Source organism: Halichoeres trimaculatus, unplaced genomic scaffold (genome assembly GCF_033239565.1).
Source record: "Halichoeres trimaculatus isolate MK-OKI-2021-1 unplaced genomic scaffold, fHalTri1.1 fHalTri1_scaffold_5, whole genome shotgun sequence".
Classification (NCBI taxonomy): Eukaryota; Metazoa; Chordata; class Actinopteri; order Labriformes; family Labridae; genus Halichoeres; species Halichoeres trimaculatus.
In genome coordinates this window covers 10,424,273-10,452,249 of record NW_027437183.1, presented here as the reverse complement: position 1 = coordinate 10,452,249, position 27,977 = coordinate 10,424,273, and the positions used below count along the sequence as shown (strand labels likewise).

Genomic DNA, 27,977 nt, shown 5'->3' with positions numbered 1-27,977 from the left:
GGCCCCTGCCTCGTGTTTTGTTTATTTGTGGGTGAAGTTGTTTGTGTTGTGGTCAAAGTGAAAGGCAAACACTCCGGCTCCTCCAGTGATGTGTGAACATGCTGGGAATGTCCCCCGGAGCCCACAGAGGAGCCTGGAGGAGGAGGCTGTTACACGCTGACATACAGAGCAGCTACACAACAAGCAGGCAGACAGAGCGAGATAAAGTGTTCAATTAAAACATGTAAAGATGAGTTTAGCTCACAAAATGATCATAGAGCATCTGCAGAGCGGTGATTACTGCTAATGACGCAAAAGAAAACATCTCCAAGTGCTCAGACATCGATCCACAACTTATTCTACCCCTGTAGCCATTCAGCTGTTTGAACACAAACATTTACTCTCACAGCTAATTTATGTTTCATTGAAATGTGCATGCCAGACAGGAATACAAAACTTGTGTCGGAGATGTTTACTATATCCAGTTTCTGCTGTCAGAACGAGCCAATAATCACATCAAATCAAGTCAAAAAGACTTGTTTATTGCAAGGAGAAAACTATTACACAATTACAACAAAATTTATTTTTTTCAAGAGAATCACACAGAACCATTCTCTGATTAGAGACCCATATGGCAGGATGTTCACTCCAGAACCGTTCAAGCCCCAGATGGATCAGTCTGATGATGTCAGAGGACTGTGGCTGAGGTTTGATTTGATTTTGGTGAAAAACGACTTGTTTGAAGCTCCTGTGGGGATTTTTCAGCTGGTTAGGAAGTAGACTGAAATGAATACTGATGTTGGTATTTGACCTATAAAAGCAAAAAGGACTTTTGGGAACATCATAGAACATTTCCATTGTGAAATGCCTCTAGGTGTTTAGTTGACTAGACCAGCACTTTCCCCTATGAGGGGTCACAAAAAACTGAAATGCCTTCTGAAACCAAAACCTATCAAAATTGCATTTTGCATTGATTATGGTAAAAATACAAACAAGTAAAGGGATTTATAAATCATACCAGCGCAAAATGAAAATATTTGGTCTGTTTGCCACATTTTTTTGCATCTACAAGTTCCCAAGGCAACAAAGCCAGGATTTGGGGGTGCCAGTGGGGGTGGATTATTTAGGAAGCATTGTATCCAAGTGGGTTAGTTTTCTGCATAGACTGTATAAAACATGGACTTAGTGTCGCCGACGTCACCCGTCTGTTTCTGAAACTGAAAATGAAGCACATCGGCTATAGCGGCCATATTGGTAGTGGCAAGGGCTTCGCCTACAGCCATAGGGCGCCTGTCGGTCACGTGACCCTCAGCTGTGCCTCTTATTTGGGGGAGCTTGCAATCTTAATATCCTCCAAACTTCAGAGTTAGAAAAAAATTCACCTCCCGTACAGTGGGTGCCGATAGTAAAATTAGCGCATTGTCTCATATTCTTAGACCGGAGGTTGCCGCTTGGTTTTCTACCAATCAGTTGAATTAAGTATCTTGGACATTTTTTTTTTCTTTTTGCCCACTTTTGGTTGGTCCAGGGGTGGCCAACCAGTGGCTCGTTAGATGCATGTGGCTCTTTGCCTTTCGGTATGTGGCTCCTCAATATATATATATATATATATATATATATATATAGAGAGAGAGAGAGAGAGAGAGAGAGAGAGAGAGAGAGAGAGAGAGATTATTACTTAAGTTTCAGTTTCTCTTCCCTACATGTGCTCCTCTCGATCGCCCATGTGCTCATACCTATATAGATGGATAGATAGATAGATAGATAGATAGATAGATAGATAGATAGATAGATAGATAGATAGATAGATAGATAGATAGATAGATAGATAGATAGATAGATAGATAGAACTTTGTCTCTTCTGCAGTAAAAACAGAAGTTTGTCAATGGCAAACACAGCTCCAATTATGAATTTAAACACATTTACAAACACAGTAAATCTTGCTTTGAAAATTGGAAATGTACTGATTTTCATTCTTTGTCATTTTGTTTATGTGTGAGAAGAAGTGCATTTGTAAGACCACTTGTGTGATGATGGCTCTTTGTAGTTCCATGGTAATTTTTGTGGCTCTTGGTCTCTGACTGGTTGGCCATGCCTGGATTGCTCTATTAATTGTGCTTGTACAATTTCCAGAACTGCTATTTTGGGGTCACTAGCAGAAAAGTTTGAGAACCCCTGGACTAGACAATCACTTTTACTCTCACTAGTTGGCACCAGAATTACTAGCTGATTTAAACAAAAAATTTATATTTTTATTATGTTGTGTCCAAGCCATGGGGCTGCCCTCAGTCATTGCCTGTGTTTGTAGTTCTAGCAGATGCTCTACCACCTGGATGACAGATGGTATCTTGTAGTTTGGTGTGGTTTGGCTGTAACTTAGTTTGGAAAATGGAAAAAAAAAAAGTTGTAGGTATGCTGTGTCTATTAAAACTGGTTTGCAATGACTTGACTGCAGCAATGTGTAACTAGCACATAAGTGTGGAGGTTAACCTGCAAGGAAGATTGAGGGCAGGTGGTGCTAGCTCTGCTAACATTAGACACCCTCAGAGTACCAGTTTGACATTGTTTACACACAAGCCTCTTCTTTTTGTACAGCATGAAGTCTGCTGATGTCTTCTACTCTTTAAATGCCAATCTATGCGCATAACTTAGGTTTGTCTAGATGCACTGTGAACCAGTTAAAAAAAGTCATTCAATGAGTTCTGATGCTTCCATGATTTAACACATGTGCAGATGACCATCAGTACTCAGTGTCTCCAAACAGATTAGCCAGCACTGAAGTCTAGAGGATTAAAACTTCTGACACATCCATCCAACCCTTTCCTGACAGGATTCTGACATCATATCGTCTTACCTCACATCTTACTTCCTCATTTACGAGACAAAACAAACATTGACTGCAAGAGTTGTTGGTCCAATTCCATTTTTATACAAAAGGATGGTCAATTGGTGAGGCAAAGGGTTGCTAGGACTGTCTTTCAGTGCCACTTTCTTTCCATCCAAGAGACATTTTTTCACAGTTGTAGTACTTAAGCACTAAGGTGTCAATGCAACACAAGAGCAGCCGATATGCTTAAGTAGTTCAGTGTTTTCTCACAGATTTACATTGTGTTTCTGGAGGAGAATACACCTCAGCCCCATCTGATTTCTAACTCCTGCAGAGATTTTAAGTAAGTTTCCTGTCTCCTAATTTTCGTTTAAGGCTTTTTAACTTAAGTTTTGATGATCTGATACTTCACATATTGTATATTAGACAAAATATTAACCATTTATTGCATTTTTTTAGTATTTTTGTTGCATAATTTATATTTGATCAACACCTTTATTTTATTTGCAGTGAGCCACTTTCTGAGCCAAATCTTGAAAGCTTCATCCAAAATAAGCGTTCCTCCAGAGACAGACATCCCTCAAACATGTTGTTGATCGTACACAGGAATGCACACACATCTTGGTACGAAACAAGACCAACTAACTGCCACTGAGCTTTCACAGCCACAAGATAAAAACAGGGCTTGAATTACAGACACCTCATTTTTTTAACAGGTGAAAATAAAAGTTGCAATGGTGGTTGTTTGCTAAGTATTAAACTCAAAAAACAAATTTTTCAATGCAGGACTCGTGAAAGAGAGTCTAGTGTTGCTTTCTGAACTTGTATCCCTGCAAAAGCCAAAGGAAGAAGAGAAAATCTCTCTCATGCTAAATGCTAAGAAAAAAAAGTTAGAAAATGCATCTGCAGCCTGTTTCTCATGTAAACCAGTGGTTCTCTTTTCATCTGCAGGAAAACTACTTTGGTTCTGAGGTTTTCTTTGCATCGTCTTCCTGATTTTTAATACCAACAAAACCAGTGTGCAACAATTTGTGACCCTCTTTGTGCAACGCTCCACAGCAACATTTTAAACAGGGAATATATCAAATGGCTGCCACAAACACTCAGGTAGCAAAGCGTTCTCTGGGTGACAGTGGGATTAGTGCCGCAGGTTTTCTCTCAGGACCCTAGGAGTCGGCCCGCAGCTTGAGTAACTGGATTACAGGCCTTTTTCTCATTTCAAAGGGTTGTGAACTCAGCAGAGGTCTTGCATGATGAAATCAAAGTGGCAGCTGAAATAGGAGGGAGAAAAACAACAAGAGTTTCTCGAAAGTCTCCTGGCTTGGACCTAGCAGCTAATGAGAGATGCAAAATCAATGATCTTTGTTTGGCCGTGTCACTGGAGTCCTTTTAGAGAGGTCGTGAATTCAAACAACAAAGAGAAAGAGGAGGGAATCATCTGGAGAGCTGAAATAACTGAAAAACACCTAAAAATCTCATTCACAGTGAAAAACAAACAGGAGCACACCTCTTTTTTATAACTACCTCCTGACAAATCTACGCCTATAAGCTATGGCAGCGGCACAGAGGGGAGTCGAGGTGGAGCCCATTCCATCCAGTACGCTGTGGTAACTTTAGGGGATTATTTCCAAATCCTTTCAAATGAACTTTCCATCTCAGTGCCTCCTCCTCCATCTCAGCCATTCCAACTGTCCGACCATTTCTACATCACTTTCTGCACAGGCTCGCATGGAGCCGGGGCCAAAACAGAATGCCTGTGAGAAATATGGTGTTCACTCACCAGGAGGATGGAGGCTTGAAAGGGTCAAATATTGGGGACTTTGATAAGTGTAACTCCTTAATATGATCCACATAACACCACAACTTTGATGAATCCTATGCCAGGAAACTTGAGGCCTTTTATTTTATGTTTACGAACAACTTTAATCACAACAGGAAATATTTTCAGGCCTCACAGTCCCAAGAGGATCACTAAAACACAGATGCTTTCCAAAGTTTTATGTTTTTATTCAGGATATTTTTCTAAAGCAACCAAGTTCCAGCTGAATGAGTTCCATATAGATTTTCCATTTACCTCTGCATGAAAAAACACAACCTCAACCGGTGCCAAGAGTTAAGTGAAAACACTGCAAGAAAAAGTAGGGCTAAGGTCAAAGATTCCAGGTTGTCAAATCTCCTTAAGAGTAATTTATAAGTCCTGTAATTACACATGGCAGCTTTACTTATTCATCCCTCATTGACTTATGCCTGTTTTGTTGTGGTAGGAAATGAGGGAATTCAAAAGTATCCAGCAAAAACAGCAAAATCACAAAGATTATTACAGATTTTATAATAAGGAGTCAGCACGGAGCTTTAGAGCTCCAGCGTGAGTGGTTGGGAGCGCTGCACCTTTGTAAACATTGTGCTGTGATATGCACGGGGTGACGGGGTGAAGTGATCTGCATGGGGTGAAGTGTGGGCCGTTTTGTTCAGGAGGCCAAAGAAACAGAGCTCTGAAGTGAACTGAGCTCACTGAAGCAAAGTCGATGGCAGAGATACCTTACACACGCTCAAAGAGCTGGAACACAAACAGCCACAGTTTGTAAATTAAACCCAGAACCACCCCCCTCCGATACACTCACACACACACTCACTCACACACATCCCACTGCGCTGTGTGTGTGTAGAAGAAAAAAGGAGCACATTTTTTTTACTGCAGTTTGTTGTTTAAAATGTGTTTTTTTTCCTGTTTGCTAGGTAAGAAATTAGAACAAAATTTGACTAAAATTAAATAAAAGCTAAGTTTTTATCTCTAACTTTTCACAATAATTCAAGTTATTCCTGTAAGCACCTCACAAACAGTTGTATTCTTGCACTCATTTCCATTTTTTTATACAAGCAGACTAGTTTTGTGAGATTTTTTAGCACCTCATTCATCCATTCAAACACTGTGCATTATTATAGCCTAATCAACGCACGCTGCGCCTTTTCTCAGCGCTGAAACTGCCTGAACAAATGCGAGAGGCAAAAGAAAGAGGAGAGGAGGGAGGGAAGGAGGAGGAGGAGCGGCTGGGCTGCAGAGCTTTTCCCCTGCTGGAAAACTTCATGCACGGCGAACTGCATACACACACTGCAAGAAACTGAGTGTTTCATTTAAGAGATACATTTCAGAAAAATAAAAGGTCTTTATTAATCTAGTGCAGCAGAGATTTTAAGATAAATTAACTTTTATTTTATTTTATTTTATTTGTTTATGCTAACACGTGGGAAGAAAAGTATTTTGAACTAATTTTTCTAAGTGAGCCTGGAGTGATTCTGGGGGGATATTTTCAAAGTAAAGGAAAAAGTTTTGCGCGTAAAAGAAAAATTCTGGTACAAAAAAAAAGCTAGGTCAACAAAAGCTGAGGATGTTAAAAAAAAGCTTCAACATCAAACACCCTCTCCTCTCGGCCTGTCATGTGTTCTCTTCTTCTTCTCCTCCTCTTGCAGTGAAATGTTTGAGACCCAAGCAGCAGCAGATCGTTCCCACATGCTTCCCCGCCGCTCGGCTCTCCAGAGGTGTCAAGCCAGCCTGAAAGAATGAAGTGCCTCCCTATTGTGCTACCCAACTATTATGTGCTTAACATTTCCATGACAAAGATGCCACTCGACTTCTCCTCCATCCATTCAGCTGGAGGGCCCTTGTCCCCCCTCTAATAAAACATTTTGCAGCCAATCATTGATTTAAAGCTGCCTGAAGGCGAGCAGAGAGAGGGGTGATCTGCAATATCTCATGAAAATTATATTCACAACAACACACACTGCTCTCAGTCATGGCTGCATAAATAATGAGGTATATAAAAAGCTGTATCATTTCATCTTTAAAGCCCAGCTAATTAAAGGAAAGGGCTAATTAAGAAAAAGGAGGTTGAACAGGATTAAGAGTAAAGGTCTACATTTATAAACATTTTTAAAACTTCTTAAGTTTAGAAAATGTTTGTGTTTTACAAATCAGTTAACACTGCAGAAGTAAATATACTTGAACATTTTATGGTTGAAAATAAAAAAATGTGTAATTTGCCACTCTAAATTTAAAAATGTATTACAATGTGTGAGCACACATACACACCATGCCTTTATCAGCCTTTAACTCACAGTTCTGCCCCTGGACTCCAGCGGTTGCCGGAGGATCAGGGGTGACGCGAGGGGGGGTTGGGATGGGAGGTGTTTTGTTGATTTATGGTGCCAGTTGCTTTTGACAACAGCCAGCTAAATCAAGACATAGCAGGTCATTAGGCTATCAGTCAGCAGTGGAAGTTGGCCTGTGTTTTAAAAGAGTTGTTGTACACTTTGTGTTGTCACACAGACAGGAGAGTAACAGCTTTAACGTTTGTTAAACAGCTGTATTCTGAGGGAGCAATCTATGGGATTAACATCCACTGAATAAACACAGCATCACCCTCTCCTTCTCCATCACCCCAGTAAAGCAATGTTTCTTTGAAGCAGCAGTGCAACAGGTTTTAATCAAAAGCTACCCTTTACTTTGAAGACCTAATCTAATTAGTTTTATGGAAACTAAACCCTGGAGCATTGGCCGTACACTGTACAGCACATTAAATCTAACATTATGGATTACAATAAGCTGTTTTATTCATGACTGTTTTTTTTATCCACTTTGGGTTTTGTTCAAGCACATTCATTAAAAAGTTTTAAGACAATGACAGAAGGAAAATATTTATAACACATAAGTTCACCAATTTTTTTTTTTACTCACACTACTGGTGAAGTTGTCTTCTGTTGTTTAAAATGTTAAAATGAGCCAGGGATTCAAAAAAGTACCATGCATAAATGTTTCATTAGTTGTCATGAGAAAATATGAATATCAGTTATGAGATGAATTTTAAAAACTTTTTTAAAACTTCAAACTACTTTGCAGCCAAGTCACAAAATTAGGAAGTGAAATAACAAATAAGTCACAGTCAGAGTGATTATCTTCAAGTTTCCTTTATGCCTTCTATAAAAGTATATCATTAAGGCAATCATACAGTGGATTTAGACATTTCTTTCTCTAGGCTATACACAGTGAATAAATCATCTCTTAGCCTCAAACATAGAGGATTCTCTGAAAAAATCTATATAGGCTATACACATATATACAATGCACAGTATCTTTGAAGAGAATACAGTCAAAAATAGGTTCCCTTTAAAGCTGGAATTCAGTCTTTTATTCACATGATGAACATTTGGATGTAACTAGGTGGCATGTAATAAATTACTGTTTCATTTGAACTCCTCATCTATTTACAAGCTCAGAGATTCCAGCATTAAATACTTGTAAATCTGATCAGCCTGGTGCCAGTTGGCAACAGAGTCATATAAAAATAGTTCATATCTTTAAAAAAGAATGGCAGTGCACAGCATTTTCTGATTAAAGGTTGCATTGTTACCAAAACAAGCTGGCTGTGTCTCTATCCTGACAGCTTTACTATCAGAGTCTGTGGCTGACAAAAAGGAGACAATCTAATTTAGCTTATCACATAAGCAAAGCGAGTGGAGAGCCGTGAAGTGTGGTTTGATAAGAGAAGCAGCCTGCAGCTCAGGCACTTTAAAAAAACATCTTTCTAGTGTCATTTGCATAGAAAATATCCTGATTTGATATCCTTCAGCGTCTACAAGTCTGTGATCAAAGCCCCAAACAGGCCATCCTTTAGTCTCTGGGGCTCTGAACTTCCTCAAAAGAAGCAGGTCAATGAGTGACAAAAGTTTAGATTGCCTTTTATCCGGACAATAGGCAGGGCAGATTATGAACCCGAGGGCTAAATGAGGGGCAATAGAACCAAGATGGATGCCAACAGGGTGAAAACACAGTGGGCTGCAGCAGGGACAGGGGCTCCGTTCTCCAGTTCATCGATGTACTCTGAGTCCAGAGGATCTTCTTCTGAATCTGGATCCAGGCCGTATTCAGAGCCGCTGCCCTCATCACTGACCGGAGAGTCGAAGCAGAGCGCCTTCATGCTGCTCTTCACAAACTCACAGATGGCCCTCTCCGTGCCGTCACACATGCAAGTGTCCAGCTGCTGACCTTTGGGGATTTTGCGCATATTCGCGATCACATTCCGGCATGCGTTGGTGCAGATTGCCCCGCTGAAAAGTTTCCCGCAGTGGTTCAGATAATCGTGCATGGCGGAGCTGCACTGCTGGTCCCTCTCGCACTGGCGCCGAGCCTCCGTGCACCCCGTGCTGGTAGTCTTGGGCAAGCACGGCTCGATGGCCCGCTTAGTGTTCGTGCACACCGGATCGTGGGCGCAGCTGCAGTCCTCCAGAGCCGGCCCGCTTTTGGTCAGGTTTAGCTGCACAAGCGAAGAGATGCAGTGGCTCGGACACCTCTTCCTGTCACCGTTCAGCACGGGGCCACATGCGCGCGTGTAGTGTTCGTACGCGTAATTGCACTCGGGCTCGGCTTGGCAGTTCATGATGGCTTGCCAGCATATCAACCTTCGACCGTGGGGCGGTGAGGCCACGGTAAAGAAGCATAGAAACAAAAGTACACCAACAAGAGGCCAAATTGTTCTACAGACACTCTGGGCCAGTGCGCCAGAGCTTGCCATTGTTTTGGCTGCAAGAACGTGAAATATCAGAGCAGTGTCATAAGTGAAACTTCTACTGTACTTCCATGGATCTTTACTGGAGACTCTTATTTATTCCGGAGCAGATGGTGCGTGATAGGCCCGTGTGTGGGCGTTCAACAGGCTGGCACTGCGCGGTGTAATCCCGGCTCCATAAACCCGTCAGCGCTGATCCATTTGAGCCGGATTCTTCCGCGAATATCCCGCTATCCATACATGATTGCAGCGAAAACTGAAGTACAAACTCACGGGAGTGAAAGAAACGCCAGAGGAAAAGTTCTCCACAAGTTTTGGAGAGTTTCTGCAGCGTCTCATTCCATCGCAGTGAATCTCAGTTGTTGCAACAAACTGACTCCAGCTCGGCGACTCCGAATCCCTTCCTCTCTGCTAGCGGATCTCAAACCAAAAAAAGAAGTCGGACAAGTCCCGAGAGCCTCTCGCTGAACTGCGCGTGATCCTTTAGCAGCCCTTGTGCGCACGGGAGTGCAAACAAACAGTGCATGGAGAAAAACAACAACCCTTGTGGGTCGCAAAGTGGTCCTCTACTCTCTCCCCTTTGAGCATTTGTCTTTCTGTTCCTCAGCCCCCTCTCCACACATCAGAGAGGTGATCTCATTGGTTGGCCACTTGTTGTGGGTTTTACGTAGTGAGGGGCGGGAGTTCAGGGTGGGAGGAAGATGGGTTTGGGAAATACAAGGTGTGATGGGATAGATTTAGGATAGAGGGCAATGCTCCTCACGGATGATCATGGGAAATAGATTTACACATCTCTGAGGCTCAACGATCTCAATCAACTAATTTCACACCTTGTAAGATGGTCATAAAGGTATTTAATAATGGAATCAGAAAGGTAAATTGATCAATATAAGACACTTTTACAATAAAGGTAAAACGAAAAAATGAAAATGAAAATGTAACCCTCCTTTTGGACAAAAACAGTTTAACTTTCTACATCTCACATCTTAGAAATGTCTCTGAACACCAGAACTGAAGAAATTTAGGGGAAGTATTTGTGCAACACTTAACCAACATCAAGCTCAATTTCAACCTGAATTGATATCTTCAGTCTTTCTGATGATTTTTCTGATCTGTGATTTTTCTATTGACATGAATCCACATATATGAGCACATAAATGTGTTTCTTTCAAAAGGGGAAAACACAAAGTTTGTCCAAATTAATAATACTCCCATATTCAGAATCACATCATCCCATTACCAACATTTCATGACATATTATGACTACTCCTACATTACACCAACACCAATGAAAGTGACATCAGCTGTACGATGGCAGCAGTTCCTTTTTAAAAGTCTTCACTTTGCTGTGTGTTCATGTCATATTAAACACTTAGCTGTTGATGATTACCATTAGACCCAAATAATAACCCTGATTCCTCCCTGTAATACTAGTCAGATAATCAATAACGATGCTGTGACTGCACTTCTCTGCAGTAATAAATTGAGCTCCACAGCTTCAAGTCTCCAGGCTAATGATGTGTGCAGCATCCTCACTCATAACTGGATCATCCTCATCCTGTTAACTCTTCCCCAGCAGAGCAGTTGAGCACAAATTAATTGCGGTAGAAGATGGTGCTCCACTATCATCATCATCATAAGTTAATATAATCACTCATTAAAGCTAACTTCTTTATGATTACTGCACTTCATCACCCACTGTCAAGTGTTAAACTGCTGAATCAGAGCACTGCCACTTTCACTCTGCAGTGTCTTACTGTGAGAAGATTTTCATCTGCAGTAGCCGTATGAATGTCAGATAAACCTGCAGGACTTCAGTTGAAGTATGACAAACAGGGGCTTCAAGAGGTCATTTTCACTTTGCTGAATTTCCAGCTACATGTTTGCATCACTTTGGAGGAGTTTTTTTTATCTGTACTGAAACAGCTGTCAACAAGCTTTTTCTCCCCAGCATGTGAACCAGAATATCTGGACACAGGTTGGTCAGCAGTGGCTGAAACCATGTGGATTTCTCTGAGCACTGCCTTTGCTTTGAATCTGCCCCTGCAACTCTAGCATCAAAGGGGGCAGATGTTTTTACAGCTCCCACTGTGTTTTTACCTCTTGAAGTTTTGTGGTATTCTTTTGGATGGGAAACACAAAGTTTTGTGAAATAATGAAGTCATAAACTTGTGCATGACTGTTGTTTTTCTTTTTTGTAATGAGCATGACTACAACTTTACATGTACTCAGAACTTTTAGGTTTAGCTGCTTTTTTATGTGTATTTATTTATTTATTTATTTATTTTAATTTCATTTATCTATTTATTTTATTTATTTATTTATTAATCTAATTTATTATTATTATTATTATTATTATTATTATTATTATTATTATTATTATTATTATTATTATTATTATTATTATTCTTATTATTAATTAATTAATTAATTAATTAATTAATTTATTTATTTTGGGGGGGGGGGGGGGTAGATATAATACTCATTGTAGTTTTTAATTCTTCACTCTAGTCACTCCTCACTCTAAAAGTCCCTCATCATGCAAGTACCCAGTGTCTTCTAAGGTGTTTCATGTGGCAGTATGATTACACATCATTGCCCTCTATTGGCCTGGCATGCTTGTGAGACTCTTCTCAATAATTCAGGCTCATCATGAGGGGGAAGAAAAATCAATTAACATCTCTGCTGTGGACAGGTGATTCTATATAAGGACAGAAAAGAAAACAGTTTTTAAAAATATCTGAGAACTTGTGGACACAGCCTGAAGCTGCTTTTCAGCACTGTTACTAACTCACACTATGAAAGGGTTTATGTATAATTCCAATAAAATGCTGCTGTGTTTGTGATTCAAGCCTCAGTTTCTCTCTTGAGTTTAACATTTTTTTTTTCACAGTAACATAAATTGAACAAGAAGCTGGGAAAAGTAAGATAACAGATTTAAAAGTTGACAGCATTAATTCTGTTTCTGTTTTGCCAGTATCCAAACAGAACCAGAGTTTGGGGTTTTAAAAATGGCCAGTCTGAAGTCTGAATTAGTTCTGTAGTCTGGTTTAAGGGAAGGTTTTTGCTCATTTTTCAGTGAGAACTAGACAAAACCGTATTGAAATAAAAATTAGATGAAAGAAAAAAAACATTTGAAAGAAATTGAACTCTTGAACCCCAACCTGAACTCAGCAGTAACATCCTTTATGAACTTTCCTGCACTTGAAAACTAAATAGTCCGAAAATTGATGGAAAATCTAGCAAAAGAACCACAAAGATGAAATGGCATATTTAAAAAAAGTGCAAAATATTCAGATTTTTCCGTAAAACACAGATTGTTGTCAAATATTTGCTTCTCGCTGCTGTTTTTTTGATTTATCAAACACACAGTAAAGAGTATTTATAACATAACTGTGATAATCAAAAGTTTAAAAATATTTCAACCCTAATTTTCATGTTGTTATTGGTACATTCATCATGAAATTAAGGTAAACTTACAATATAAAATCATTCCATCACCATTCATCCACCACTTCCTTTCACACCAATGGCAAGTTTATAATGTGAGAATTAAATCTGGTTTCTTCAATACAGCCACAAAAATCTGATTTTATATTTCTGATTTTGTTTGTTTTTTGTTCTGTCATCAAACAGGTCAACACAAAAATGAAAACTGTTTGTTTGGGAAGAGATTTTTAAGCCGACAGCTTCTTTCTCAGAGATTAGATACCTGCCTGGACATCATCGTCAAAATGACACATGAGTGTCTGTGACTGAGTGTGTGTGTGCGAGTGTGTGTGGGTGTGAGTAAAATGATAGCCCACATGTTGACACATGAGCGAGAGGAGGCAGTTTAGCTCTCGGGCTTGATGTGGATGAGGGAGTCAGGGAAGGAGAGCAGAGGGGGCACAAAGGCTGTTTGTGTTTCAAGCAGCATTCTGATCTCAGGAATGTACCTTTAGGCCACAGCCGTGAGCTCCCCGCTGCAAACAATGCACTCAATGTCAGTTACGGCTGGCTAGCACAGACGCTGCTGGCGCTACTCCAAGGTCCCAACTCGTCGAGAATGATGGATACCGGGAACCAGATACCTCAGGAGACCTTCTGCTGCAGAAACCCAGAGAGCTTCCATAAAAGATCCCCAAACACTAACACATCTATTGTTCCAAGTGCTTTCAGGAGAACCGTAACATGAACCAGACAATTGGAATGAAGACCTCCTCCATCTTTCGTTCTTTGAGTAAATAAGGAATCAATTTTACCTTTACAGCCAATAACAGTTTGCATAAATTGCAATTTATTTAACCTCAGACTTCTCAGAGAATTAAAGTCATTAGAAAGTCATCAGCCACAGAGCACATCTTAAAACACAGACGTAAAAAAGCTGATCAAATGATCCAACACTTGCCTTTGCCAGCAGCTGTACGTGTAAACCAGATGTGCCGCTTGGGGAGCTGGGCGTCGTTACTCTGAGGGTTTCATTAGACCTCAGATCTGCCCGCAACAGTCCAATTAAGGGACAAACGTAATGATATGAAAACCATCCCCGCTGGTGTTCAGAGCACTGGGAGCTTTAAAGCTCTGATATGTCTGATGACGAACATCGTACCGGGTAATAGTCAGGTCCAGTAAAATGACAACTCAATACTAAGAACGTGTTTCTACATTATTATTTCTGGTAAAAATGTCTTATAAGACTTAACTTAGGCCACATTTACCTCACAAGCCCAGATAAATGTCTTAATTTAAGACACGACAAACCAAAAACAAGGCTTTAAATGCCTCTGATGAGTAAAACATTTGACTTTGGGGTAAGAAAAATGATCTGGTCAAGTTTCTTAAAAGAAGAACATCTTAATTCAAGTCCATCTTCCTCATCCAACTGTCAGATGTTTTACTCATTACAAGCAACTCAGGCCTTGTTTTTTTGGTCTGGTTTGTCTGGTCTCAAAATAAGACATTTATCTGGACATGTCAGGTGAATGTGGCTTATGTGAAGCCTAACAGGGACATTTAAAAAAAAAAAGAAGTAAGACATAAACACTTAGTTTGAGTCTTTGCAGTGCAAGAGTTGATATTATTTATCAAAATATCTCATTTCACTCAGTTTAAGCTACACTGACCCAAAGAGTCTGGATAATGAATCTTGTTTCAAGAGCTACCCAGCCAAAAATAAGGACTTATGTGATTGAAATACAGATAAATACTCAGTTGGATTTTGATTTTGATGAGCAGTTTAGTTGTGCACATTTCCTGGAGCGCAGTTTTTTTATTTATACCTGAAGAACAAGATTGTTTCTTGTAGTATCTGACTGAAAAGTACACTGATGTTGATTAAAGATTTTAATTTTCTAATTGCTAACCAACAAATTCAGCATTTTGCAGCTAGACTTTTGAATATTTACCTCCTGTTCATTGGATAGCAGTTGTCGAAGTGTGAAAAGAGCTGTATTGTGAGGGTCTGATCAGCGAGCAGAGTCCAGCAGAGCAGCTCAGCGGCACCATGCAGCCTGAAAAAGGAAATATCAGAACACAGGAAATGAGTTGGCAGGAACCATCCATTCAAATTACTTCCTCTTTGGGATCTCAGAGAAGTGATAATGGTGGGTGATAAGTTATTTGGAACAGAACCAAAAAAGATTAAGGATTCATTTCCTTCCTCATGTCTGTCTAATAATTCGCCCCTGATTCGATGACCTCTTCCAGGGATTTGTGTTGATTTGTTCGGTGGGGAACTGCAGAGTGATGCACAAGTGATTAACTGTAACAGTTGCTAGATTATGGAGGAAAGCTATAAATAAAGCTCCTATTTTTAGCTTTTCCAGAGTGATTTCTGCTGTGAGAGTCATTGATCCTTTGAAATTGCTTTGCTCAAGGGACAGTGTTGAAGGAAAATCTCCTGCAGTACTAAAACACAACAAATTTTCTCCTTAAAAACATAGAAACATTTATTTAGTACAACTTTCAGATGATAAGACAAATACCTTCTCTCTTAATCAATTTAGGGATACACAAAAGATCAAACTTTTTTCTTCCTGTGCTTTAAAGTCACTATGCACCCGCTGTTTTTAAAACTCCTCTGAATAAGTGAAATGTTCAGTGAAGTGTTATGGAGGCGTGTTCCTTTAATCAGTAAGATTGAAGTCATCCATCATGTCAAACAGGCACCAACTCTGCTGACCCTTTTACATACAGTCCATTGCACAATGGCGGTAACAACAACCAACATGATTCCACCTACATATGAAATTAGATGAGGACAAGGCTGCTGTGAAAACAACCCAAAGATTGTATCGCATCTGGTCATAGTCAGTTAACTGCTCTGCATAATAACACAGTGGTGCTCGAGATTGTTGGACTGGATGTCACTACCTTCACTGTGAAATGGAGCAAAACCAACCAGTCACTGTTTTTTGGTACGCTGGAAAATAGATCACTTTGGTGTTCCAATGAACAGATCCTCACACCTTTATTCATGCGCCAATTACACTGCCAGTTCAAGGCAGGACCTTTATGTTCCTTTTATGTCTCGCCAAATGTCGCAGAGGAATAATGGAAAGAGTTCTACCTCTGCACTGGCACTGAAGGTGTGACAGAGGCGAAATGGCGCCACCATAAAACCTCAGAGCTGGTAGGGCGGATCAGAGTGTGTATTCCTGAGTGTTAAGGTGAAGTCCCCTGTAAGTTTGTACGTCTTTCTCTTTTGCAACACTGTAAAACAATGCAAAAAACCACACTGAAGCACCTGTATTACTCCTATGCTGGTTCAGTCTGCAAGTTAAAGGCAGAGTGGTTTCAGAGTTACTTTGCTGTGCTATTTAGTATTACTGTTACTATTTTTCCTACTACTTAGGCTCTATTTTTTCCACTTTTTGTAATATTTAGTGGGGGTTTTTTATTCACAATAATTGTACTGGAAGAGTGTGGTTTCCACCAAAGTCAAATCCCTTGTAGTCTTGAAGATACTTGGTAAGTAGAGGGGATTCTGATTCTGATTCTGCAGAGTACTTGCAATATTAAAAGGAGAGAGTTAGAGTCCTTTTTAACCTAACATTAAAAAATCCATTAGAAGTTTAAGGTCCTGCTTACATGACAATATTTCATCCGAAAACGCTAAAACGCAGTGAAAGAAATCTGTGTTTATACGGAATCGCTAAGGGACTGAAAGATGGGCCTGTAGATGGCACTATAGCTATAGTGCCATCTACAGGCCCATGTAGATGGCATGCTTCTTGTCCAGAAGCTGCTTTTGGGAGAACTTGAAGAAGCGCTAAACTAAAGTTCTCCCTAGGTTAGTTATGACTAAGCTTTTAGGTTTTGCCCTTATAAGGGCATGGGTCACTTGACTGACAGGGAAGCCACTTATAGCTGTCTGCTGAGAGGTTTAAGGCCCGCCTTTCTGCCACTTCCAAACTTAGGCCCTGTCTACATAACAACGGCGACAACACGTTTCATCTGAAAACACTAAAACGCAGTGAAAAAAAATCTGTGTTTACAAAGAAATGCGGAGGGACTGAAAACGCTGTAGTAAACATGCCAGGCCTATAGTCAGCGCAATAACTGTCTTTTATAGAAGCCACTTTTGGGATATCTCCACTGAAGTAGAGTTGAGCCAATCATCTGGTGTATTGGGGGATACTAAGTGCAAAAGTGGAGTAACAGATGCACATTTTGTATACAGACAGTCAGCAGATTCAGCAGATAGAGCAGCACAAGCACAACACGGTAGTTGGCAATGATTGTAACAACGAAACTGTGGTACTGTTGTATGCGCTCGAGCCAAGCAAAATGTGACGTCAGCGTTTATACTGAAAACTTACTGTTTACACGGCAACGGTGTCGATAGCGTTTCATAATAAATTCCACTCTGGAGGCTGTTTTTAAAAGTTTAAAAAAAGAAACACCATTTCCGTGTAAACATGGGGATGAAATGCAACAAACCTTTTGCATTTCCCCCTAAAAGCGTTGTGTAAACAGCCCCTGAATTTAAAGCTCCTGTGAGTATGTCTTAATTGGTTACAAATAAGACTGAAACCAACAATATACCTAAGTGTTAGTTTTTGCTGGTGCTCTCCCTACCTTTGTTGTCATACATTCATTCATTCTTTTGACAAGTGGTCCAGTTTGAACTGATGCTACAATATAAAGGTCAGCGTCAGCCAAAATATGAAGGGTACTGCTGAATCCACAGAGGGCACAAAAATCACCACACACCAAAAACCAAAAGTTGTGCAGCTTTCTGTACAAGCATTTGTAAGGATTGAAAGAGTTCCCCCATCTTCGTGCATGTATGTATTTTATATTTTATCTAGTAGTGTGTTACAAAATTTCAAGGAGTCTGATGATATTCGTTTTTTTTTTCTGATACAGTTTTAGTTTTCAACCTAATCAGAGAAACCAGAGGCTTCACGTCATCTGTTATCCCACCATACAGAGGGTTATAACTGCAATTTTGCTGCTTTATAATGACAGTTTTTGTTTTTATAAAGGTTATAACCTTTTAGTGCACATCCCCATACAAATCTGGAAATCTACAAACATGTCACACCGACCAACTCTGAACCTGAATGAATTTCAGCATAGCCTTTACTGTACCTGAATTTTTGCATGTCTTTGTCCCTCTCTCCATTTCCTGTCTCATTCTAAACTGCCATCATCAAATCATAAAGCAACCACCTAATAGGCTGTAGTTTGCATTTTTTCTCAGCCATGATCTCAGTGCTTGCTTTTAGAGGCTCAATTTTAAGGTCTCGAAGTCTGTGTGCAAGAAAGACAAACATGCCAGAATACCAAACTACAAACACATCAGCAGTAACAGATTGCAACGAAAAGGCTTCAACCAATCAAATCTTAAAAGCATCCCTTGATTAAGACCTCACTCTACCTGCTCTACCTTTAAAGATCTGACAGGTCAATCATCTAAGCCCCACACCCCACCTCAGCCTCATGTTCCCTGCCCCTACACTAACATTAAGGTCCATTAGGGGTGGACCGTGAGCTTTTGGAGCTGTAATTACACCCAGGTAACTTCAGCATTTACCCTGACAGACCTCTATGAATCTTTACTCTGCCTCCACTCTCTACATATCACACAAGCAGCTGTTGCAACACATGCTGCTCAGCCATCAGCCCGTCTGAACGTCTGTTTGTGCGCGCCTGAAGGCCTTTCAGATCACTGCAGACAAACACCAGCACATATGGAGCGACCAATAAAGACCTAACCTCCGACACAGACATATGACCTTAATCCCCCAAACACGGACTTCAGCGAGGAAGAATTTAACAATATAAAAACACAACAAAGCAAACACACCCATTAAAAGTTGGACCACAACTGCTAAACATTCCTGATCTGCTGCTGATGAAGGCTTGGCTTCATTAAAAAGAGTGACAGAGACACTCCACCCTTTATGGATGCAAGCTAGACAAAATGGAACATTTCATTTAAGCCATTTCCTCAGGCAGTCCTGTTTGACTGAGATACTGGAAATGCATAGTTTTTAGACTTGGCTCACGGTACCAAATGGTGGGGCTTTGTATGTTTGAAATATTACTGCTACTTTTCCAGTCTAAGAGTTTTCAATGTAGTACCAAACTTTTTTTTTTTTCTTTAGCTCCCGTTTTGGCCTCCACCAACTGCTTTCGACAACAACTTAGTGTTTAACTGATACTGTACTCTTTCCACCAGCTAGCTGCTAACTACAGATATTCCTGTCTGAGGTAGAGCTGGTAGAGTACAGTCAGTTAGCTAGCTTTTAAATCACTGAAAAAAGCTGAGCTACTCACTAAGACTGAAATAGATATAAAACTTAAAGCTCTGGTTCTGAGAATTTAGCAATTAATGAAAATTTGTTTTTAATTACATTAGATATATTTCAATTGTAAAGATATACATACTAGCTTGATTGCCAAGGGTTTTAGTTTGGTAAGATCCTTCAACACCCTAGCCGAAGTTGTCCAACTATGAATACAATCATTTCCTAATCACTGAACTAAACTTTGGGCTTGGTAAAATTGCAGCATTCTTTCTCTGGCAACACGCTTTGATTTAATTTTTTATTTATAATCTGGGGCAATGAAACTGCATTCTCACATTTCAAATCAAAGTTTCAGCCAAGGTCTTTATAAAGGGATTAGAGGCTGAGAGCTGGACCGCTGCAAACTCTAACTGACTAAAAAATCACATTTTCTCAAAAAAGTATTGTGAAAAAAATTATAAACTGACATGAGTTGGTATTGAAGATATATAAGACAGTAATGGTAAATGGACTTGAGCTTATATAGCGCTTTTCTAGTCATGGACCACTCAAAACTGCTGTACACCACAGGTCACACTTACCCATCCACACCCATTCGCGCTCACATTCACACACTGATGGATCCAATCTTTACTATGACAGCTATCCATCATTACATCTAACACAGTCACGCGCTTTCATACCCATTCACACATCACTGACACAGCAGTGGGAGCAACTAGGGGTTAAGTGTCTTGCCCAAGGACACATCGCCATGTGTCACCCAGAGCTGGGCTTGAACCTGCAACCTTCCGATCACCGTCCAAGTGCATTCTCCAACTGCGCCACCGACGCCCTAGTAGGTGTCAGTAAATGTTTGGATGGCAGCTAATCTGGAAAATTTTGTTATTTTGAGTCATGCATTTTTTTATAACTTAGGCCCCATCTGACAACGCTAAACCCAGTGAGTGCACTAATACGGAAAAGCTGAGGGACTGCAAACGCTGTAGTAAGCATGCCAGGCCTGTAGTTGGCGCTATAACTGTCTTTTCCAGGAGCGGTTTGTGGTAAATCTTCACCAAAGGAGAGTTCGGTCAATCATCCAGTCTATTGGTGAATAGTAAGTGCAGAAGTGGAGCAATGGATGCAAATTTTGTTGAAAGACAGCCAGCAGCTTTAGCAGATTGAGCAGCACAAGCATCTTATGGTCATTCATGACGATTGTAAGACAGTGAGACAGTACTGTTGTATTGTTGTATGCGCTTGCGAGAAGCAGAGCGTACGTCAGCGTTTTCCACTGAAAACACCAGATTACTGTTAGCAAGTAGACAATGGCTGCAGCGTTTCAGATAAAATCCACTCTGGAGCCTGTTTCAAAAGTTTGCACTTTAGGTTGGTTAAAATGTTGTTTTCAGTGTAATGAAAGGCTGAAACGTAACAATACTTTTGTGTTTCGGCCTAAACCATTGCCATGTAAACAACCCCTTAGTGTGGTGCTAGACTGAGGGAGAACAAACAATCAAAGCTTTTTACTAAATGACAAAATCTCATTCAACAGGGTTGAGGGACAGTCGTATGAGATCAGATGTTTTAAAAGGAAACCAAATCCTTGAGTGAACTTCTCTGTGCGTCTGTATCATTTATGCTAGGCCCAGCCTTTGAATACACAGTTGATCGGATATGTAAACAACAGAACACAGCACAATGGCATCTCAACTTCTTGCACAGCTTTCAAACTTGTGTCACAAACCGCCTACAATACTTCTGGCAGGCCTCCAAACCCCGAGTACCAATTTAAGAGACTAGACCCAGAAAAAGCGTCCGAGTCCAGGACAAATCGCCCCCACAAGATCTCCCCCAGTCAACCTCTGGCATCACAGTCTGCTATAGAGACGTCAAGTAGTGCGGGAGGGAGGGAATGTGAAACCCGAGCATGTTCCCCCATTTGGCACGTTCCCGAGGCTCCAACGCAGTTATGAGGCCACTTCATAGGAGTGTAAACTGTGTATTTAAAAAGCCGTCATTGTGGGACTAACACTGGCCCTGGTGTAGGCTGTTAGAATAACTGAATGACACAATGGTTTCTTTTCTAAATAAACAGATGTGGGTAGGCTGTTAAAACCTCCATTTTTTTCTCTTCCTTTTCGTCTCCTGCTCCCCCTCCTCCATCCCATCTGTAAGTGGCCTCACACACATGTACTCTCACTGCTTCTCCCTCTTCCTCCCTCCGTCCACATGTCTAAGAAAGGCAAAGAGCCCGTTTCCTCCTGCAGCTGTTCAGCACAGACGGGCCTCTATTCCAGCCTCCGCAGTGAAGTGATATCGGTCGTCTGCACAGGCTGATTAATTGTGTGTCATTTTTAACTCCTCCAAGACCACTGCCCCTCTGCAGCCCCCCCAGGGCCCCCCCACCCACCCTCTTCATTCTCCTCTTCCTCCTCCCACGCTGCACATGCAGGAAATGAACTCACCACAATTCTGCTGGCACTGGACTGCTATCAAATCTAATTCTCAATGAAAGATTACTGTGGTATTTCATAAAGACTGAGTCCAAATAATAATAATAATAATTCACGAGTTCTGTGGAGAGCTAATGAAAAACATCTCAACTCACAATTAAAGTAATAATATGTGATACTTTTTCACTTGGGCCAGTTCAGTAAAGCTTACTAAACAGTTTCTGCGTTTGCTGACTTAAAAAAAAATCCTTTGTACCAGAGAGAAATGTGCTTCATGTTACAGGATAAAAAACAACTGTGGTGTGTTTGTAATAAACAAATATCTTACCCAATAGTTGGCAATAAAAAACAAGAGGCCACAGGAACTCAAATGTTATGAAAAGAAATTTTAAAAAGACTCAAAAATAATTTTGAAATCTCTTGGATGATGGGCATCAGCCTAAAAGTACAATAGCATTAAAAGCACAGCATCATTACTAAAATGGGGTCAAAACTAGACGCTGAATGTTGGGAAAAAGAAAACAATCTGTCTTACAGGAAAGTCAAACTATTACTGTTTCAATTGCAGCGAATAACTGATATTCAATAGTTGATCCAGATGATCACATTACCCACTGGCATTAGCCTGATTATCTGCACCTTCAGCTTCTAGCTCAAACTCAGTAATATTTTAACTGACACTAATCATCAAGTTATTTTTGGGGTATTTTTGCCTTTCTTGGGACAGTTAAAGAGAGACAGAAGACATGGGAATATGACAGTCTGGGGATATATGCAGCAAACACTGGGCCAAGGACTCTATAGCTGCTGTTCATGGGGCGCAAACCAAACCACCAGGCACCTCATGAATATGACTTTTGACTTGTAAACTGAGCCGCCTGAGAGTTCTCCATGTGAAATGTGCCTTTCAGAAGTGAGGTGCTGTTGCAGCAGGAAGACATTACAGCAATTTATACGGAGTACCCAAAGGGACAAAAATGTAATAAAAATGAATAAAATAACTTGTTAGTTTTGGACCTGAACTGCTTCTGTGTTAACAAGTTAATGCAAACAGCCTTATTCATTACATACTGGAACTATAATCTTACAGCTGAGTGTTTTTCATTTTTTACTCTGAACCACAGATTTTTAGAATCTAAGGGGCCATTTGCACAACAACAGTTTTAGGGTGAAATGCAAAAGTTTTGTTGCATTTCAGCCAACCTAAAATGCAAACTTTTCAAACCGGCCTACAGAGTTCATTTTTTCTGAAAAGCTGACACCATTGCCGTGTAAACAGTAAGCTGTTTCAGTGGAAACGCTGACGTCAAGCTCCGCCTCACACAAGCACATACAACAGTATCGTTGTTATGATCGTCGTGGACTACCATGTTGTGCTTGTGCTGCTCAATCCGCTGTATCTGCTGACTGTCTTTATACAAAATGTGCAACTGTTGCCCCACTTCTGCACTTAGTATTCAGCAATACACCAGATGATCAGCTCAACTCTACTTCAGTGGAGATCTCCCAAGAGCGACTTCTGGACAAGACAGTTATAGCACCACCTACAGGCCTGGCATGCTTACTACAGCATTTTTTCAGATTTTTTTCACTGCATTTTAGTGCTTTCAGATAAAACGTTGTATGAAGGGGGCCTAAGGCAACGTTAACTAACTTGCATTGGGAGTTAGAGACCATCATTTGCATGTTACAAACTACTGGGAAAAGCCTTGCAGTGGTTTTTCAGCACAACCTCAAGCCCAAAACTATCATCTTTTGGTCTCCAAAGCACAAGGATAAGAAATGTGGCATGTTGTGTGGATCATAAATCCTTTTGAGACAAATTTTAGATTCAAATCTCTAAAAAGATGCCTGTGATTCACCCAAAGCTTGCGCTTAAACAAAAATCTAGTTAAGTCCACAAAGAGCACTGAAAGGCCTCAGACTCTTGGTTGGCCCTTTTTGAAGACTGAACCCTAACAGAGATGCAAATAAACTCCAGATTCCTCCAATGTCAAATAAAAAATTGTTTGAGTTTTTGGTTATTTAGTTCTGGCTGGAACATTTTGTGCTTTAGAACTGTTGAAAATATGATCAAGATAAGCAAATATAGTTATGAAACTTGAGCTGAATTTTTGCTTTAAAAGTCTGAACCTTTCAACAACTTCTTGCCAATGTCCCCAACAAAGTGCAGGAGTGCATTCCCCAGCACTGCTGATAAGACAGCACGGCTGCCTGGTGACCAAATCAGAAGCACATGTCTGACAGAGCACCAGAGATGCATCAATCCTCTGTGAACTCTTGACTGCGAGAGGATTACTGTGGATAAGAATGATGTGACCGATCCACATGTTACGTTCTTTGAAGAAACACAGGCGCCATTTTGGAGTATCGGCTTTCAGACGACATTTGTCACATACATACATGGTAAGGTTTTAGAGATTTAGGGTGAATAAAGGAAAAGTCTTCTGTTATAACATTAGACAAATTATTTAAATCAAACCTGCAGTTAAAGATGTAATAAACTAGATTTTAGATTAAAATTGACATAATACACAGTATTTTCTTGATGATAAAACTATCTCTGATTAGTCTCATTGCTTTTAAACTTTAAGTTTCCTAGAGTGTGCAATAAAGAAACAACTCGTGCAGAATTTGCTGCCTAGTTTTAACAAAGGCCATGTAATTGTCAATAAACTTAAAGCACCAACTTCCCCTTTAATATCCAAGAACACAAGAGTAGCGCACTAAACGTGTGAAGACAAGACCTGCTGAGAAACCATCCCAAACACAGGAGTTGTTTTCTCTAAATGCAGGTTTTCTATCTTCACCTTAAGCTTTTTTTGACTGTATAAATGCACATCACCTCGGCCTGAAGCTTGTGTTTCACTGCAGACAGCACGTCAAGTTGACTGACAAGACTGCAGGCAAGAGCCGAGGGAGGAAGTGAGTGTGATCAAGAGCTCAACTTCAGTGAACCAAACCTGTTGACCTGAGCTAGAGTCTCCAGTATGAGCTGACTGATCCCTTGATGCAACTTGTACATATACTTTCACCTGAAGACATAACTGGCCGGCAAGGACCCAGTAAGTGGAAAAGAAAAGAACTAGCTCCCAGTATGAAAGCAGGATATTCTGATATCAATTCAAGAGTAGAAAATATCACAGAGGATTTTGAAAGCAATTTTCATATACACAAAAAAACAGTGGTATTTTTCTAACTGTTCAAATGAACTGCTAGTGTGAACACAAACAGTTGTATCTTTACCCTGACTTTATCAGAACTTCCTCCCAGAAGTCGAGGTGAGTAGTAGTGTGGAAAATTTTACCGCTGTCGAGTGGGCGGATTGATGGTATTCTGCTGCTTAATAATCTTTCCTGCTCACCTCAGTTTCTGCCATAATGTTTTTAACTCCTGCGCTTACAGTGCAGAAATCCCCTGCTTGCTGTAGCAATATTCACTCATAAAAGAGTCACGATTACTGAAGACTGCTCCTCCTCTTGCATCAGCTGCACCCAGTACCCAGGATGCTTAAACCAGACAGAATTTACTGAGGTAAGAAAGAAAACTAGCACTATAAGTGTGATAATTTGTTACCTGACAGTGTTGAAAATTATGATGACCCAGTACATATTTCATAGTTCGGATCTTAGTATCCAGAATATTGCCAGGATCTGGGTTGTACTTTTACATCTGTCAGAAATTATGGTGACCTTGTCTTGCATTGTTTTGCAAAGCAATCTGACCATTTATGGTGGAGTTATATACACAAATGGTGAAAACGGCCCTATCTCACAATAATAAAGAATCCTTTAAAAAAGTCCTGGATCCAGACAGTGATCAGGTTCACCACCACAATTTAATCAATTCTTCTTTATCCCATTTTGAACATTTCCTGAAAATATCATCATGATCCGTTTGACAGAGAAACTCTCCCAAAAATATAATCTCCTTGTCGGAGGTAATAAAAGTCTTGGGATATCTGGGGATATCTTGAAATTGAAAGAACAATTTTGTACCGAAGTGTGGGGTTTCTACTATACACAAATCGCTGCATTAAATCATTCCAAATCAAAGATCATCCAATTTGTTCTCTGAGGAATTATCTAACATAAGGTGTATTTTACTGTTTTCATTTATCTTAGCAAGATGACTTCCCGTCAATCTTTTTCCTCCAGAGTGAGAATCCAAACTCAAAAAAAGTGAGACAAAACCTGTCTTGGTGCTGATGTTTTGCCCCAACACAGCCATCAGTGTCTGCTTTCAGCTGATAACAGCCAGGCAATAACTCTGCTGGGGCCCCAGATGCTTTTGGACAGATTCATCACAACTAACACCCGGGGTCAGCTGCAGGTAATCCATCAGAGCGCTCAGCTAGTTCAGTGGAGTCACACAGGAGCAAAATAATGTGTGTGACTCTTTCCTCAACTCAGTTTAGGTTTAGCTTACGACCATTGCCACAATTTATGTCTTCTTCTGAGTGTGTAGCTTTGTTAGAGATGGACTGTTTTGCTTTTTGTATGATGTTCTGACCCTGTCGTGTGCACAACAGGCTACAAAACTGTCTTACATCCATTAAAACATTGAAGGAAAACTTAAGGATGCTGAAACTGAATGCTGCATTACAAGGAAACATGTGGCTGGTTTTACATTTCTAAAAAACATCTGCACCCCAAAATAACCAACGACTTCATACCGCATATTGGACCACCTTAAGTTTCTCATTAGAACGGTTGCTGTGATGGTTTATGTTTGTTTATGTTATGATGTATAAACAAGCAATAAGTCAAGCAGGATTTATAGATAATTTAACGCTGATCCACAGGAAGGAGAGGCTCGGGATGGTAATGCTTTAAGCTAGCTTGTTACAAATATTTATTGGCTGAGTCCCCCAAATATCATAGATATTTAGCTCCAATTACCGTTTCTCAGGCATCTGATTCAAGTGTCTGCTGCCTGTGTCTGTGTGTTTCACACTGAGGAGGTTCAGGGTATTTGTCTGTTTGTTTTCTTAGCAGGATAACTAAAAAACTACTGAAACAGATTTCCATCAAATTCAGTGGAAACTTCAGCCTGGGCCAAGAGTCTGGGCTTATATCTCGTGCACCATGATGTCTGGGAAAAAGTTATCTTAGCTTTTATTCCAACTGTTCCAATTAATGAGTTTGGCACAGGACAGATCTGGATTCATTTGTTTTTCTGCTTTTTGTTTGAAATTATCCAAATTATGCGCTGTATTTACAAAGTTATTTGGATATGGTCTGTGCGACGTGAACCGCCACAACACAGAGTAATTGGATTGAGTCTAAATATTAATTTTCCATAAAAAAGACGAAGATGAAGTCCCAGTATCTCTGGTGTTTAAATGAAGTGACAGACAGAAACATACTTAATATTTTGATGCATAATTTCTGTCAATACAACACATTTGTAACACTTTCCTGCCTGTAATGACTTCATTATTCAGCCTCAAGATCCACACTTATTTGATTAAGAACTCAATACCTTTTATGCACAAAAATAGAACTGCTGCCCAACTCTTGGGGGGGTTAAGTCTTAAAATCAAGTCAGTGAACTCTTAAAATAACCATTAAGACTACTAAAAGTAAATCAAACACCACATAAAAGCTAAATTGGGCTAATACAGGCTGATGGAATGTGTTTAGTCTTCCTGGGACATTTGGAAACAGGGAAGGAGAAATGTCCTGGCACGGTAACTGAAACAGGAGAGGAAGGCAAACAAGGGGAGACTCATACAGCGTTTCTTAGAATAATCACTGTTTTGAAAAAATGAAGTTAATGTGGTTAAAATCAGTTGTACTTAGTGGTATGACCCTTCCACATGCCTTTATGCCAGAGCCCAAGGTGGGGAGAGCACATCTCCCATTCTCTTTCATTTGCATACAGAAAAGCCAAGGCAGGGAGAGCAGCAGCATCAAAGGCCTGAAGAGGTACAGAACACAGTGGGTATCAGTGAAAATTTGTATGACACTGATAAAATCAGACAACATGAAAAGAGGTGGAGCTTGACCTCAAGGCCTGCCTGAAAAACACATCAGACTCAATATCTGGGTCACTTGAGCATGTGTTGTGAATTCAGCCGAACTGAAGAGAAGTCTGTTGATCCAAAGTATGTATGTACACTCCAATCCAGGTGTGCACCCATGACTATTCTCTGTGTCTCATCGCGTTGGAGGGCAGGTATGTCCCGCTGTGGTGGCCAAAGGTTTACGACCTTGTGTTACCTCACTCTGCTTCTGGTCGTCCTGTGAGCTAGGAGGAATGTGAGGACTGTGGATGTGCAGAGGCTTGCTGGAAACACCTTTTATGACCCTTGAGTGCCTGAAACTCTCTATCTAAATCTCAGTAGGAACGTTTTGTGGGAAGAGCTTCACTCAAAAACACAGACTTAATTCCCCCAGTATATATCCACATGGGTCTGGAATAGTAAGA

At 40.3% G+C, this 27,977-nt stretch overlaps 1 protein-coding gene and 1 long non-coding RNA gene across 2 annotated transcripts in view; both read right to left on the bottom strand.

Annotated features, from left to right (window-relative positions):
• The window catches only part of LOC141790951 (uncharacterized), a 78,712-nt gene that overhangs the window by 6,285 nt on the left and 44,450 nt on the right, over window positions 1-27,977 (bottom strand). The window contains exon 3 of the long non-coding RNA XR_012598290.1: window positions 14,755-14,859. This is a non-coding gene — a long non-coding RNA (uncharacterized LOC141790951). The remainder of the gene's footprint in view (window positions 1-14,754; window positions 14,860-27,977) is intronic.
• On the bottom strand, window positions 7,806-9,978 carry gas1a (growth arrest-specific 1a). The gene has a single exon (XM_074670601.1). The coding sequence runs from the start codon at window positions 9,371-9,373 to the stop codon at window positions 8,582-8,584; it is 792 nt and encodes a 263-aa protein (XP_074526702.1). The 5' UTR covers window positions 9,374-9,978; the 3' UTR covers window positions 7,806-8,581.

Bases quoted from the DNA above. Each gene is read 5' to 3' on its own strand.
- gas1a (XM_074670601.1), bottom strand. From the start codon at position 9,373: ATGGCAAGCTCTGGCGCACTGGCCCAGAGTGTCTGTAGAACAATTTGG.